Below are 17,376 nucleotides of genomic sequence, written 5' to 3'. Positions count from 1 at the left end.
AACCACTAGAGGATGTGAACTGCCCAATTTCTGTTCTATAGACACTGGTGCTTCCCAGGGCTGCCTAAAGCACATGCAAAGGCCTTACCCCAGTGGTAGAGCTCACATAGGAGTCCATGAGGAGACTGTCAAACATAGCGGCTTCTTCATTAATCAGCTCCACATTTCTCCGTTTAAAAAGCTGAAAAAAAAAAAGACATAGTGGTGAAACTACTTACTGTAATAAAGAAAACAAAGAATGATCCAATGTTAAATTATTGCAATAACCGTCAAGGAAATGCTAGCATAGCTGAGAAAATGCCAAGTTTACTGTATTGACGGAAAGATATTCAAGGGCTTTATTATATCTAATTGTTCACGTTTTTTAAGAGAACTTTTTTTTTTAAGTAAGCTCTGTGCCCAATGTGGGGCTTCAATTCATGACCCTGAGATTAAGAGTCACATACTCTACTAAGCCAGCTAGATGGCCCTAAGAGAACATTTAAAGATTTCTGTACCTTTTGTATAAAATGTGATGGGTATAAAAGGCTTTGAAAAAGTAGTAAAGCAAGAAGATGGGCAAAAGCAGGTTAGGTGGCTGCATCTAGACCTGGGCAAGGCATCAGTCTGGTGGTTTGTGGCAGAGCACAGATGATGAGGCATTAATAAAGTCTTAGTCCTAGGGAGACTTACAAAGAGTGGACTGAAGACATAGATGTAAGACAGCCAGCATAGCTGATGAACCAGCCAGGCCTAATACTGACTACAGGGGTGAAGAAAAGATAAGACAACAAAGGGCTAGACCTAGAAAGTCATATACTGAAGACATAAATGATGTCTAAGTTCTTTTTTTTCCTAAATTTTTAATTTTTTGAAAGACAGCATGGTAGGGAGGCACAGAGGGAGACAAACTTAACTTAGGCAGGCTTCATGCCCACACGGAGTCCAAAGGGGAGATTATCTCATGACACTGAGATCATGACCTGAGCCAAAATCAAGAATCAGATGGCTTAACCAACTGAGCATTGTTTCCCTGAACAGTATGTTTGAGCATACTCAGGTTAACCTACTTGTTGCTCCCGTTTCTGCTTCCGGAGCTGAATGCCCTCTTCCTCTCTTCTTCGTCTCATTTCCTCAGGGTTTAGGGCATTGTTCTTATAGCTCTTCATTCGATAATTGTCTTTCCCTGGGCTCGCCATGGTCTCTAGAAAAAGAAAAAAATACAAAAGCTCTTTAGAGGATGCCCCACTGCAACTCCAACCAAAAGGAAACTGCTATCCTAAATTTCAAGCATTCTGAGTAAAACGTCTGCCCAGTATCAAGGTCTGAAAATCAGTCTGTCAATTTTTCTTTCAAGTAAAAATAGTGTCGATTAAAAAAGAATCCAGTATAGTTTACATACAGTAAACTTTGTGTTAGTATTAGTTGTATTAGTTTCAGGCATAAAATACAGAGGTTCAACAACTGTATACATTACTCAGTGCTAATCAAGGTAAGTGTGCTCTAAATCCCTATCACCTATTTCATCTGTCCTACCACCTGCCTCCCCTCTGGTAACCAGTTTGTTCTCTGGAGTTGAGTCTCTTTTTTTGGTTTGTCTTCTTTTCATAAAAAAAAAAAAAGTGTCAAAAAAAAAAAGGGTGTCAATTTAAAAAGTGTGGTTTTTTTTAAAAGATTTATTTATTTATTCAGAGAGAGAGAGAGAGGCAGACACAGGCAGAAGAAGCAGGCTCCACACAGGAAGCCCGATATGGGACTGGATCCCAGGTCTCCAGGATCACACCCCGGGCTGCAGGCGGTGCTAAACCACTGCGCCACCAGGGCTGCCCTAAAAAGTGTGTAATTTACTTAGTAACTTAATTACTGACAGGTGATTTTCCTACAGACACATTTTCAAAGGTTGGATTTATTCTTTTTTTCTTTTTTTTTTTAAGTTTTATTTGTTTGTTCATGAGAGATGCAGAGGCAAAGACATAGGCAGAGGGAGAAGCAAGCTCCCTGTGGGGAGCCTGATGCAGGAATTGATCCCAGAACCCTGGGATCATGACCTGAGCCAAAGGCAGATGCTCAACCACTGAGCTACGCAGGTGCCCTGAATTTGTTGTTTCATCAAGAACATTCTTGGAGCCCGATGCAGGGCTCAATCCCAGGACCCTGGGATCATGATCTGAGCCGAAGGCAGACACTTAACTGATGGAGCCACCCAGTCCCCCCAGTTAAGGACATTTTTTTAAAAAGATTTATTTATTAATGAGAGACACACAGAGAGAGGCAGAGACACAGGCAGAGGGAGAAGCAGGCTCCATGTAGGGAGCCCGACATGGGACTTGATCCTGGGTCTCCAGGATCACACTCTGGGCCAAAGGCAGGCGCTAAACCGCTGAGCCACCCAGAGATCCCCCTCATTAATCCATTTTTGAGTTGGCAAGTAACATCTTAGTCTTTGGTTCCCAGGCCCTCTGAAATATTCTATAGATCACACTTAGAATTCTCAAAGCAATGAACTGCTGGGTTGTAGGCAGGTAAATGTCAAACTTGACTAACTGGTACCATGCTGCCTTCCACTGTGATGCCAATTTCCATTATCTTACCAGTATACAACAGGTTTCCATGGATATATATATTATTACTTGCAATTTTCACTTTTGCCAATCTACTGTGTATAAGGTATTTTATTGATAGCAATTTGCATATCCCTGATTATTAATGAGGTTAGATTTCATATTTATTAGCCACAGTTCCCCTTCTGTGAAAAATCCATGTGTATTTTGAATATTTTTCTTTTGAATTATTTACCCTTTTCTTACTGATTTGTAGTTGTTTAGATATTCTAGTTGTTAATCACTTGCTGGTTATTTGTATTACAAATATCTTCCAGCATTTTAAAGCTTTTCAGTTTTTTTCCAATTTTCAATTATGGAGTTCTTTAACAAGTGGTTCTTAATTATCATATAGTTGAAATATTCTTTTACACTTTTTTTTTCTATGTGTCTTCTTTAATAAATCCTTTCATGCTCCCCAAATCAGAAAGATAGCTTCTTATGTCTTCTAGAAGTTTTTTTTTTTAAGATTTTATTTATTCATGAGAGACGCATAGAGAGAGAGAGAGAGAGAGAGAGAGAGGCAGAGACATAGGGAGAGGGAGAAGCAGGCTCCATGCAGGGAGCCTGATGTGGGACTCGATCCCGGGACTCCAGGATCAGGACCTGAGCAATGCCCAACTTCTGAGCCACCCAGGCGTCCCTGCCTTTTAGAAGTTTTAGAGCTTGCCTTTTACATTTCAGGTTATTTCATCTATCAGAAATTTAACTATGTGTGTATATGAGCTAGGGATTCATTTTTTTCCACATGGATAAACAACGGTCTTAGGTTTACTGAATACTTTCCTTTCTCACTATGCCATTCCTGTCATCAAGCAAATCTCCTTCTATGACCAAATCTAGTTTTAGAATCTCTACCATTGGTCAATTTCTATCTTGTTCTAGTACCATATTTTCTTTTTTAAAATAAAAGATTATATTTGTGGGGAACTTGAGTGGCTCAGTCGGTTAAGCACCTTCCTTCGGCTCAGGTCATCATCCCAGGTCCAGGGTTGAGGATTTATTTTATTTATTCTTAGGTACCTTCTTTGTGGGGACGGTAAGAAGTCACTGTGTATCTTATATCCAGACACCTTGCTAAACTAAATTCTTATTAATTCCAAAATTTGTGATTTTTTAAATGTAGTCAAATATGTCACTTGCAAATAATAGATTTTTTCCTTTTTATCCTCATATTTTAAAAAACCCTACTCAGTACTAGAAAGATTTAAAATGCTGTTTACAGGTTTTTGGCATACATCTTTGATCAGGTTAAAAAAGATCCCTGTATTGATAGTCTATTTTTTTTCTGTAAGTTTTTAATCATAACTATTGAATATTATATCCAATCCTTCCTTTTCTGCATCTATTGAGATATGCAGTTTTTCTTTTTCTTTAAAGATTTATTTATTCATGAGACACAGAGAGAGAGAGAGGCAGAGACATAGGCAGAGGGAGAAGCAGGTTCCATGCAGGGAGCCTGATGTAGGACTTGATCCGGGCACCCTAGGATCACTCCCTGGGCTGAAGGCAGACACTCAACCACTGAGCCACCCAGGCGGTCCCTAGTTTTTCTTTTTTAAGAAGCATAATTGAACTATAGATTTTCTAATATAAAATCACACATGAAATCCAGTAATAAGCTCCACTTGGTCAGGATGATTAGAGTTTTTAATACACTAGTTATGTTTTAATATTACTTAGAATTAAGTGACATAAAAAAAGTATAGGACTTTCTATTTTTCTTCTTTGGTGTTATCAAAAGAAATGTTCTTCAGGAGCCTAAGTGGCTCAACTGGTTAAGTGTCAGCTTGGTTCTGCGCAGGTCATGATCCATAGGTCTTGGGAATGAACCCCCTAGTTCTCTGGGTTGGCTCAGCTTGCCAAGGGAGTCTGCTCTTCCTTTGTCCCTCTCCCCACTCTCACTCTCTCTCAAATAAACCTTAAAAAAAATTCCTTCTTGTTTTCTGAATGTATAAGAGTAAATAACTTATTGAATGGACAGAACTCTGTATATTGCTTTCATACCATGGTAAAGTTGAAAACTTATAAGTTGAACCATAGTAAATCGGGGTGGGTATATAAATACATATTTGCTTTTTTGTCTTTGTATATATCCAATTTATGTTTAGTGCCTCATGTGTGCTTGAAAAGAATCTGTATTCTATAATAATTGTTCATGGCCTTCTCTATACCATGTATCTATTAAATCAGGTTGTTATCCATGTTGTTCAATTCTTCCATTAATTTACAAATTTTTTTCTCGTTTTCTTGACTTTTCAACACTGAATGTATCCATTTCACCTGTAGTTTTATTTTGCTGTATATATTTTAAGACAATTGTATTAGAGGTACATACATTTAGAAACAGTCCTGTCTTCCTGGTTTATTCAAGTTTTTTTTTTCCCCCAAATTGTGAACAGCCTAATTATTCCTTAACAATGTGTTTTGTCTTACTGTTAGACATTAACATAGCTTCCATTCTGATCATGGTGGAATAACAGAGATTGGATTAACCATTCTGCTACAAATGGTTTCAGATATTGGACATGAGGTGGTGAAAACCTGTGATCCCCAAGAGTGGGAGCCCTACTTATCTCCTTGGCTTTCTGCCTCAAAGCACATTATATGCTTCGCTGAGCAGGGAGAGGGCTCAAGGAGATTGAGAGGGCTGGAAATTGTGAGGCAGAATTCCAGAGAAGAGATACACAGAAAAAAAGCTCAGGAAATCTGCCTGGGGTTCCCTTAAATCTGTGCTGCTAAGGATATACATGTGTCAGGCAAAGCAGACCTCACACAGGCTGGAAGGCAACTGATGAATCAGAGTGGAGATTCCTTACTGATCACTCAGGAGTGAAGACCCTAAAAGGGCTATGTTTTAATGTTCACATTAAACTACCCCCAGAAAAGACTACTAACAAGAGTTTAAAAGCAAGACTTAAACTAATCAATCAAGAATGTAACAACTGCCTATAAAGCTCTACATACTTAAAAAAAAAACACAAAAATTACATAAAAATCCAATTAAAAACGTACAGATATGCCAACAAGCAGGAAAACGTGTGACCTGCAGTCAGATGAAAAATCAATTAATAGATAGACTTGAAAATGATGCCGCAGTGCAAGTGTTATCAAATGCCCTAATATATAAATGCAGCTGGAGTCACAGGAGATGGAGGAGGAAAGCAGACAGAAAAAAACTTAAGAAACAAAGACTGAAAAATTTCCAAAGTTGATCCCATAAAACCTCCAAAAATCATGATAAACCTTAAGTATGATAAAAACAAAGAAAATCAAAGGTTCATGGTGATGCAGTCAGCTAAGTGTCCCAGACTCCTGGTTTCAGCTCAGGTGGTGACTTCAGGCTCGTGAGACTGAGCCCTATATGGGGCTCAGACTCAGCATAGAGTCTGCTTGGATTCTCTCTCCCTCTTCCTTCCCCTGTCACTTGCACACACACACATGCTCACTCATGCACTCTCTCAAATAAATAAATCAGTCAGTCTTTAAAAGACAAAACAAGGAAAATCACAATGAGGCATATCATAGTGAAATTCCTGAAAAAGTGATAAAGAAAATCTGAAAATTAGCTAGAATGACTCATTACACACAGAAGACCAAAGAATGATGTGACTTCTTGCCAGAAACTATGCAAGTCAGAAGATAATGAAATACCATCTTTAGTATACTGAAGGAAACATGTCAAACCGGAATTCTATACTCAATGAAAATACTTTCAAAAATGAAAGTGAAATACAAATCAACCTCTTCAAACAAAAGCTGAGATTTTGTCTCTAGCAGACATGTACTAAAGAAATACTACTGTTCAAAACAAAAACTACAGTTAAGTAGAAGGAAAATGATACCAGATGTTAACTCAGATCTCACAAAAGGAAGGATACTAGAAATGGTAAACATATAAGTACGTATAAAGTAACTTTTTCCCATTTAAAACATTTCTTTAAAGTTTACAAGCCAATAATGGACATAAAATGCAATTATAAAACAAAAAACAAACCAAGAACACATGACAAATAGAAAACAAACTGATTTCCAGAGTTACAATATTCTAATATTCAAATTTCCAGTTTTTAATTAAAAAAAAAATCACAAGGCATATAAAGTAACAGGGAAATACAGCCCATTCAAAAGGACAAAATAAATTGACAGAAAATATCCCTGCAAAAACCCAGATAATGGACATATTAGACTTTCAAGGAACGGTCTTAAATACATTTAAAGAGCTAAAAATAATTTTCAAAATGTTTTTTATTTTTTATTTTTTATTTTTTTTTAAACATTCTTTTTTTTTTAATTTTTTTTTTTTTTTTTTATTTTTTTTTTTTTTTTATTTACGATAGTCATACAGAGAGAGAGAGAGAGGCAGAGACACAGGCAGAGGGAGAAGCAGGCTCCATGCACCGGGAGCCTGACGTGGGATTCGATCCCGGGTCTCCAGGATCGCGCCCCGGGCCAAAGGCAGGCGCCAAACCGCTGCGCCACCCAGGGATCCCTCAAAATGTTTTTTAAAAAAAGACACCTAAAGGAAATCAGGAAAACAATGCATGAACAAAATGAGAATATCAAACAGAAAAATAACCAAGTAAGTTCTGGAGTGGAGAGGTCCCTGCCTGGATCAGTTGGGAGAGGAATATGCTAACTATTGATTTTGGGGTTTTGAGTTTGAGCTTCATGCTGGATGTAGAGATTACTTAAACTAAAGAAAAGGCAGGGGGTGGGGGGCAGCCTGGGTGGCTCAGTGGTTTAGCGCCGCCACCTTCAGCCCAGGGTGTGATCCTGGAGACCCAGGATTGAGTCCCATATCAGGTTCCCTGCATGGAACCTGCTTCTCCCTCTGCCTGTGTCTCTGCCTCTCTCTCTCTGTGTGTCTCTCATGGATGAATAAATAAAATCTTAAAAACAAAAACAAGGGAGAAATTAAGACATTTCTACATAAACAAAAGCTGAGGAAGCAGGTCACCACTAGACCTGCTAGACAAGAAATGCTAAAGGGAGTCCCTCAAACTGAAAATGAAACAAAAAGACACTCCACAGTAACTTGAAGCCAGTAGAGGTAACTGCATGGGTAAATATAAAAATCAGTATCATTGTATTTTTTTAAGTATTTTATTTATTTATTCATGAGAGACACACACACACACACACACACACACACAGACAGAGGCAGAGCCACCCAGGCATCCCTGTATTTTTGGTTTGTAACTCACTTATTTCCTACATGATTTAAAGGACAAATGTACAATTATAAATCTGTGTTACCAGGCATACAACATGTAAAGATGTAATCTGTGACAGCAACAACATAAAGGGAATTGGACCTGTACAGAAATACTTTTTGAAGTTAAGCTGGTACCAATTCAAACTAGACTGCTGTAAATTTAGAATGGTAAATGTAATCCCCATGGTAACCACAATATCTAAAAAAAAATACAAAATAGAAATTAAAAATATACACAAAAGGAAATGAGAAGAGAATCAAAACAATTCACTAGCAAAAAAAAAAAAATCAACTAAACACAGAAGGCAGTAATGGAGGAAGAGCAGGAGAAAAAGGTGTAAGACAAGGAAAACAGAGTAAAATGCCAGAAGTTCTTCCTTGTCAGTAATGTATTACATGTAAACAGATTAAGCTCTCTAGTCACTATAGGTTGTCTCCAAAGACTTACTGCATATACAAAGACATGGACAAGTTTAAAGTAAATGGATGGAAAAAGATATTTCATCCATATGGTAGCCAAAAGAGAACTAGGTTAGCTATACTAATAACAGACAAAAAAACCCCTTAAAGTCAAAAATTGTTCCAAGAGATAGATAAAGAAGGGGGCAGCCCAGGTGGCTCAGCGGTTCAGCACCGCCTTCAGCCCAGTATGTGATCCTGGGGACGCGGGATCGAGTCCCACGTTGGGCTCCCTGCATGGAGCCTGCTCCTCCCTCTGCCTTGTGTCTCTGCCTCTGTGTGTGTGTGTCTCTCATGAATGAATGAATGAATGAATGAATGAATGAAATAAATAAAATCTTTTTAAAACAGATAAAGAAGGACATTATATACTTATAGAAGGGTCAATTCATCAAGAAGATATGGCAATTATAAAATATATGTATTGGGGTGCCTGGGCAGTTCAGTTGGTTAAGCAGCCAACTCTTGGTTTTAGTTAGGGTCATGATCTCAGGTCTTGAGATCAAGCCCAGCACGGAGTTGGCTTCAGATTCTCTCCATCTTCCTTTGCCCCTCCCTTGGCTCGTGCTCTCTCAAATAAATTAAAAAATCTTAAAAAAAAAAAAAAAAAGAACAGAACACTACATAGATGATTAATAAAGAAAAAGAGGACTTCAACAACATTATGAATCAGTTAGACCTAAAAAGACCTATAGAACACTCCACCCAACAACAGAATATACCTTTCTCAGGTATACATGGAATGCTCTCTCCAGGACAGACCATGTAGGCCACAGAGTCTCAATGAATTCTAAAAGATCAAAATCAAAGTATCTTTGACCATATGCAATGAAGCAAGAAATTCACAAATATGTGGAACCTAACAACATACTCTTACTTTTAAAAAATATTTTATTTATTTTATTCATGAGAAACACAGAGAGAGGCAGAGACACAGGGAGAAGCAGGCTCTCTGTAGGGTGCTTGATGTGGGCCTCAATCCCTGGAACCTAGGATCATGACCTGAGCCAAAGGCAGACACTCAACTGCTAAGCCATCCAGGCGTCCTCATACTCTTAATAGATGGAAGACTCATACTTCTTGAGTTTAGAACTTACTACAGGGATCCCTGGGTGGCGCAGCGGTTTGGCGCCTGCCTTTGGCCCAGGGCGCGATCCTGGAGACCCGGGATCGAATCCCACGTCGGGCTCCCAGTGCATGGAGCCTGCTTCTCCCTCTGCCTATGTCTCTGCCTCTCTCTCTCTCATTCTATGTGACTATCATAAATAAATAAAAATTAAAAAAAAAAAAAGAACTTACTACAAAGCTATAGTAATCAGAATAGCGTAGTACTGGCATAAGGATGTTTACATATCAATGGAATAAAATTCAGAGTGTAGAAATAAATTCACACATCTATGGTGAGCCAAATTTTTTTTTAATTTTTATTTATTTATGATAGTCACAGAGAGAGAGAGAGAGAGAGAGAGAGAGGCAGAGACACAGGCAGAGGGAGAAGCAGGCAAGCAGGCTCCATGCACCGGGAGCCCGACGTGGGATTCGATCCCGGGTCTCCAGGATCGCGCCCTGGGCCAAAGGCAGGGCTTAGGTCATGATCAGGGTCTGTGGCTCCTAGGTTCAGCAAGGAGTCTGCTTGGATTCTCTCTCTCCCTCTACCCGCCCCCTCCCCCGCTTATATTCTTTTTTTAATATAAAAAAAGATGCTCAACATAATTAACCTTAAGGGAAATGCAAATCAAAACTACAATGAGATATGATTTCATATCTACTAGAATGACCACAATAAAAACAGAAAAAATACCAAGTGTTCTCAAGAATGTGGAGAAATGGGTATCTAGTGCATTGCTGGTGGGAATGTAAATTCAAGACTTTGGTATATTTAAAAAAGAACTGAAAACAAGACTCAGTCAGATACTATATGCCAATATTCAATGTGGTATTATTCACTATAGTCATAAGTTGAATGGATAAACAAAATGGAGCATATACATACAATGGATTATTCAGTCATAAAAAGGAATGAAGGTCTGACACATAGATGAACCCTGAAGACAGCATGCTAAGTGAAATAAGCTAGACACAAAAGGACAAGTATATGACTCCACATTTATGAGGTACCTAGAGTAATCAAACTCAGAGACAGAAAGTAGATTAAAGGTTATCAGGTGCTACAGGGAGGAAAAAATAGAGAGTTATTGCTTAATGGGTCACAGTTTCTGTTTGGGGTGATGAAAGTAGGGAAATGGATAGTGGTGGTGGTTGCACAACAATGTAATATAATAAATGCTACTTAACTAGGCATTTAAAAATGGTGAATTCTGATATATTTACCATACAAAAATTATTATTATTTTTAAAGATTTTATTTACTTATTCATGACAGACACACACACACACACACAGAGAGAGAGAGAGAGAGAGAGAGAGAGAGAGAGAGAGAGAGAGAGAGAGAGGCAGAGACAACACAGGCAGAGGGAGAAGCAGGCTCTATGCCAGGAGCCTGACGTGGGAGTCAATCCCGGGTCTCCAGGATCACACCCCAGGCTGAAGGCGGCGCCAAACCGCTGGGCCACCGGGGCTGCCCCTTACAAAAAATTTAAATTGCAGCACACTTCCTCCAATTAAATCTGACAAAGAATCCCTGTTCTAAATCTTTTTTTTTTTTTTTTTTTTTTAAGATTCTGTATTTGTCTCTTTACATTCTTTCATTTCAGGGCCAATTATATTAACCGTATTTTCTTATTTTTGTGTTCTTGATGTTTTTCCATTTCAAGCTTTACAGACCCAGGGAGAGACTGCCCCTCCCATGGCTGGTAATTCCTAAAGGGAACAACTTGTCCAACAGAATGCAAACTAACTAGTCCAAGGTCACATCTCCTCTATCTTACCTGTACACCCCAAAAAGCAATATTCCTCCATTTTAATTCATCCCTTGGTCAGGTAGTAGTAGGCAAGTAGAGACCACTCCTGTAGGCCAAAGCCCTATGGATTCATTCAAACTAGCCAATCCTAAACTGTTTATACTCTGCCCTGCCTTCACGGTTTCCCTCAAACTTTAGTAAAGGCTCTGGCCTAAACTGGCTTGCCCTTCCCCTTCTGCCTGGTGCTTTCTTTTGTGACCCGATACGCATGCAGTGGTTCTCTGATCTCTGAACCTAACAGACTTCTTCCTTTTACACCTCATTCCTGTCCCTTCCTATGGCCAGAATGACTTTATCATAGCTTACCCCATACTGACATTTTAAAAACAATCTCAATATTTAAAAAACTGGTAAAAGTGAAACTGATTGGGGCATCTGGGTGGCTCAGTGGATTAAATGGCCCACTCTTGATTACAGCTCAGGTCATGATCTCAGAGTTGTAATTGAACTCTGTATTGGATATGGAGCCTGCTTGAGATTTTCTCCCTCTCCCTCCCACTCTCTCCCCCTCTCTCCCCCTTGAAAAGAAAAAAAAAAAAAAAGTGAAGCTGATTATGTTAACCCACAAGTAAGTAGGCTTCCTCTAGAGGTATTTCCTAATTCTCTAAATTATTTTTTCTCTTTTTTTTAAAGCTCTCAGTTTACATGGGAACCCAACGTAGGGCTTGAACTCATGACCCTGAGATCAAGAGTCGGACAACTAACAGACTGAGCCACCCACGTGCCTCCCACTCTCTAATTTTCTAACTGGAAACAGTTACTAAAAGTATTGCTAAAGGGGTGAAAAATAAGTTTTACAGGCAAACAGAACAAGTAATTCTAAGAGTACCCCCTTTCTGAAGTAGTTGGGGTGAGTGTAATGGGAGTTTAAAAAGAAATCTCAAGATTTGGGCTGGTTCTTCAACCACGAAGTCATGTTGGGGGTAGAAATACAATAAGGACATAAATGGGAGGGGGGCAGGGAAGAGTCTATTATTAAGAGAATCTGAGTGAAAGAGAACCGAAAATGGAAGCTGAAAAAAGTGCTGAATTCTGGAGGTAGAGAAAATGAGGAAATGAAATTTCAGAGAGAGTGCCTCTATCATTCTGAAAAGTAGCTTGGCAAACCAATCACAGCAGTAGGTCTTAGAATGTAGGAGACACAACTATGTGGTGAAGCCCAAGTGAATTTATTATATATAAAAAATTGTAGGGGACTGCAGTGGCCTCCCTTTGGGGTTCCTGATTACCCCTGTGCCTGGAGACTAAGAGGCACAGGACAGATTTCTAAAGGCAGCACTGTGGATTGCTGTCCCCCATTACCTGACACATGGTTTTTCATGACTGAGCCTGGGCTCTCCCAAGGGGCGGTCTCTTCCTTCAAGCAGAGCTGACAGCAAAGCTGGAAGGAGAACCAGGCTGTGCTTCTTTAGTCACCATGGTGACAAGAAACTATCGCAAATATTTGCTTATGACTTCACTGGAGAAGCCAGGCAGGGGAGGTTAGATTGGAAGAAGGAACGACCACAGAAGCACATCTGGAATCAGCAACCAAAGGAATGTTGGACTCTCATTGAGAAACCATTGGCAAACTTGCTTTTTTCATTATGCACTCCCTTACTTGCTAGGGCTGGATCAAGAAATCTAGGATACAAATATACCTTTTCTAGCATCTGTCTTATTATTTCTTTTTTTCCCTAATATCTGTCTTAGCCTTTGGGTTTTCTTAGTCAAGGAACTCTCTCAAAATGAATAGGTCCAAAAAAAAAAAAAAAATGAATAGGTCCTAGAAGTTATACCCCTCATTTCTAGAAAATAAATGGCTAATGTTGCCATGCACTCTCTAAACTTGCAAGGATCACCAATAATAATACAAAATAAGCATGGACCTTGTTATGGTCTGAACTGTGCCCTGCTTTCAACTCCTATGTTGAAGGCCTGGCCCCCAGTCCCTACAAATATGACTATGTGGAGATGCGGTCTTTAAAGAGGTGAGGATACTGGGGTGAGGCCCTAATCCAATATGACTAGTATCCTTATAAAGAGGAGAAAATTAAGACACAGATGCAGAGAGAGAATACCATGTAAACATGAAGACAGCTATTGATAAACCAAAGAGAGAAAAGTCTCACAAAAAGCCAACCCTGCTGATATTTGATCTTGGAATTCTAGCCTCCAAAACTGTGGGAAAATATATTCTTGTTGTTTAAGCCAGACAGGTTGTGGTACTTTATTATGGCAGCCCTAGCAAATTACTGTAAGCCCTAACTGATAAAGAATCTAAGTCTCAAGTCACATATGGAGTACCAATAGATTACTGCAACATTCCATTTAATCACTGATATGTTTAAAATTTTGCACATGTTTTCAGAAAAAGGCATACTACACATAGCTGTCCTGTGTATGGGATGGGAAGAATACTACTACACCTTCAAGCTCACATCGTGTACACCTGCTGACTTCTAGGGCTTTCCAAATCAAAGACTTATGTTCATGGTCTGTACTTCAAAAAGCTACCAATCAATCATTGATTGAAGGCATCTGCCTGGAAGAACCCAGAAGAGCTATATTTAGGAAATAAGGGAACTAGCATTATTTTCTAGGCAATGGCCTGACAATCTTCAAAGGAGATGCGACCTGGAACACTATGAAGCAATCACTCTTCTCAAATGATTTCCCTTGTCCTGGTGCTAAGTTGAGTGGGTGCTCCTCAGCAGAAGGAGGCTTTCTAAAGAAATGTTATTGTAGCTGCCCAGGTACTCAGAATGAGCTAAGGCTTTAAATCACACAGACTGTTTGAAATATGCTACAGTTAGAAGCTTTACAACTCTTTGTGATGTGTTAAAGTTTTCATAATGGCACTGGGAAGAGAGATAAAAGAAATAAATAGTTACTCCCCAGTTTAAAGCCTCTTCCTTCAGGAAAGCAAGATTTCTCCCAGGTTGAAGTGACTTTTTTTCAGTTGGCCTTTCATAACTTTCACTAGAAATTCTCTAGTAAATATGTATCAACGTACAATTCCTATGATAAAACCCTATGGTCATATGCCTGCTACTGAAAAGAAAGGAATAAGGGAGGGCAGCCCCGGTGGCTCAGCAGTTAGTGTCACCTTCAGCCCAGGGAATGATCCTGGAGACCTGGGATCGAGTCCCATGTCAGGCTACCTACATGGAACCTGTTTCTCCCTCTGCCTGTGTCTCTGCCTCTCTCTCTCTATGTCTCTCATAAATAAATAAAATTAAAAATAAAAAAAAAAAGGGAATAAGGGGGTACCAGGAAAAAGAATCCATAAACCTTAGCAGGCTAGTAACATTTAATAATGTGCCAAGCTCTTTGTTGATATAATCTCTGATCTTCAAAACAATCCTGAGAATCTATTTTACAGATGAGAAAAATGAGACTCAGAGGGCAAGTGAACAAGTCAAGAAGCTAATACATCACCCCTGACCTAGTTGGTCCCAAACTCCAGGATCTTTTTTTTTTAAAGATTTTATTTATTTATTCGTAGACACAGAGAGAGAGAGAGAGGCAGAGACACAGGCAGAGGGAGAGGGAGAAGCAGGCTTCATGCAGGGAGCCTGATATGGGACTCAATCCCGGGTCCCCAGGATCACACCCCAGGCTGCAGGCGGCGCCAAACCGCTGCGCCACCAGGGCTGCCCCAAACTCCAGGTTCTTATTTCCTGAAAAGAAAAGCTACTGGTAATAACAAATCCATCAGAATTCTGGGTTGAAAGGTACTCCATCACCATAAAGAAACAAATCTGGTCACGCCCCAGAATTTCAGTTAACTACAAACTTAAATGCCTTAAAAGGTAAAGAGGTGAGTGAGTTTTAACAAGACAGTCATAATATTACATCAGGAACTATACTCATACTCAGTTTTTACAATACTGTGCCAGCCAAACAAGATTTGACAGGGGCTAGGGTGAAATCAGTGGTTTTAAGCCCTTGGACGGTAACTAAAGACAAATTAATAGCTAAGGAACCAGGTTTAGAAGTGTTATTACTTACACAAGATCATTCAGCCATTAAATTGTGAAGCTGGGAATGGAATCTAGATCTCTAATTCTAATGGCCTCCACTTTTCATCCAACCTCTGAGAATTACCTCTTTCCACCCACCACACATATAATTCTATTCAATTTGGCCTGCCCTTAGACTATACTGATCTGTCTGTAGGTTCTGTCTATACTGGTCTATGTACTCACAGTCATTTTAACTTGAGAAATACTGGCAATCAATTCTCTAAACAGTGCACCTGAATACAGAGCAACTGAAAACTTTGCCAAGATTTTTGCCTAAGAGTTCCACCCTCTATCCACCGTATCTGATTTTTGGGAACTCTTTTTTTAAGATTTTATTTATTTATTCATGAGAAACACACACACACACACACACACACACACAGGCAGAGACATAGGCAGAGGGAGAAGCAGGCTCCCTGTGACAAGCCCGATGTGGAACTCGATCCCACGACCCTGGGATCGCACCTGAGCCAAAGAAGATGCTCAACCACTCTGAGCCACCCAGGCACTCTGGAACTCATTTTCATAGTATGTTTTTCTTTGCAGAGACTTCTCTCTAGACCACAAACCCAACTAACCACAAACCTAAAGTACATCTTACACTGTATAAACACCTGTACAAACCAGAATTAACCAAATCAAAATTCCTTTAGAACAGATAAAGCTAGCAATGATAGGATTGGAAAGGTGGGAAGACAACACAAAACACAAGTGACAGAGGTAAATTCAAACATTTTCAAAGACGTTCCTCCAACTTACCTACTCAGTTTCTTATCAAATATAACACAGACTGGCTTAAATTTTGTCTGTCTATAAAGAGCTGGTCTATCTAGTAGATAATTTCTGTGAATGCATACAAAGTTGATGACAAAAGTTTTGGTATTGCTGATTTACAACTTTGCTAGCTAAAGTCAGCACCATAGGAATGAATAGTTCCAGGAATCTCACCACCCGAAATTTTTTTAAAAGATTAAGTAATCTCTATACCCAATGTGGAGCTGGAACTCACAACCCTGAGATCAAGTCCCATGCTCCACCGACTGAATCAGCCAGATGCCCCGACCACCTAATTCTTTATCCTAATAATCAGCCAGTCACTTGAGTGTATCTTTTCATTCATTCCCCCATTGAAGCTACTGCCCCATTTCTCTGTTCTCATTAAGAGCAAAAGAACTTTTTGTCCCCTTTTTATGATTTACTTTAAAAATAATGTATTTATTTTGACAGAGAGAAAGAGTACCTGGAAGGGGGGGTGGTGGCAGAGGAAGAGAGATTATCTTAAGCAGACTCCATGCTCAGCACAGACCCCAATGCAAGGCTCCATTTTACCACTGAAATCATGACCTGAGCTGAAACTGAGTCAGATGCTTAACCAACTGAATCACCCAGGCACCCCATGAATTAAACACTGAAAATTTGAAATAGCATAATAAATATCTATAAACTCTCTTTTAAGATTCAACAATTTAATGAAACACCTGTTATCCAGTCCGTGCTCAAATTTTCTTATTTATTTCAAAATGGTTGCTTTAGTTAGTTGGGTTTTTTTTTTTTTTCAACCCAAGCTAAAATCCAGTTAAGGTTCAGCCACTATATTAGTCTATTAACACTATTATGGAAAATTTCAGATATATACAAAAGTAGAATACCAAGTAAAATGAATCTCAATGCGATCATTTAGATTCAATATCAACTAGTAGCCATTAATCCAGGTTTCTATCTACTCCCAGATCCTGAATCACTTAAGCAAATTCCTATATCTCATCTATATATACTTCAGTTATGTAGCTTTAAGCAATAAAAACTTTTCTTTTATTCTTTTATTACAATATTATTATTCCAACATTTGGTCATTTTTAATCTGTAAAATCCCTATCCTTCTCTCCTCCAATCCCTTTATTTTACTTGTGATACCGACTTTCTGGAGACTAGGTCAGTTGTCTTAATGAACGCCCTACAATTTCATTTTTTGTCATTAATTTTTATGCCTATCTCCTGTATTTCCTGCAAAATGGAAGTTAGGTCTTGAGGCTAGATTCAGGTTTATAATTCATATTTATTTTTTAAAGATTTTATTTTTTTGAGGAAGAGAGATATCTGCTAGAGCGAGCATGGGGGGTGGCCAGGAAAAGTTGAAACAGACTCCCCACTGAGCAGGGAGCCCAACAAGGACTTGATCCTAGGACTCTGGG

General features: G+C 39.1%; 1 protein-coding gene across 2 annotated transcripts in view; it reads right to left on the bottom strand.

The window, feature by feature from the left end:
• The window catches only part of KPNA6 (karyopherin subunit alpha 6), a 54,613-nt gene that overhangs the window by 16,625 nt on the left and 20,612 nt on the right, over nucleotides 1–17,376 (bottom strand). For both annotated transcript variants that reach the window (XM_055332193.1, XM_055332194.1), the window contains 2 exons: nucleotides 1,050–1,183; nucleotides 89–181 (listed from right to left, as the gene is read on the bottom strand). In XM_055332193.1, coding sequence (XP_055188168.1) covers nucleotides 89–181; nucleotides 1,050–1,183 — 227 coding nt within the window. The remainder of the gene's footprint in view (nucleotides 1–88; nucleotides 182–1,049; nucleotides 1,184–17,376) is intronic.

The sequence above is a fragment of the Nyctereutes procyonoides genome, unplaced genomic scaffold (genome assembly GCF_905146905.1).
Source record: "Nyctereutes procyonoides isolate TBG_1078 unplaced genomic scaffold, NYPRO_anot_genome, whole genome shotgun sequence".
NCBI lineage: Eukaryota > Metazoa > Chordata > Mammalia > Carnivora > Canidae > Nyctereutes > Nyctereutes procyonoides.
This window is presented reverse-complemented; position numbering and strand designations above follow the sequence as displayed.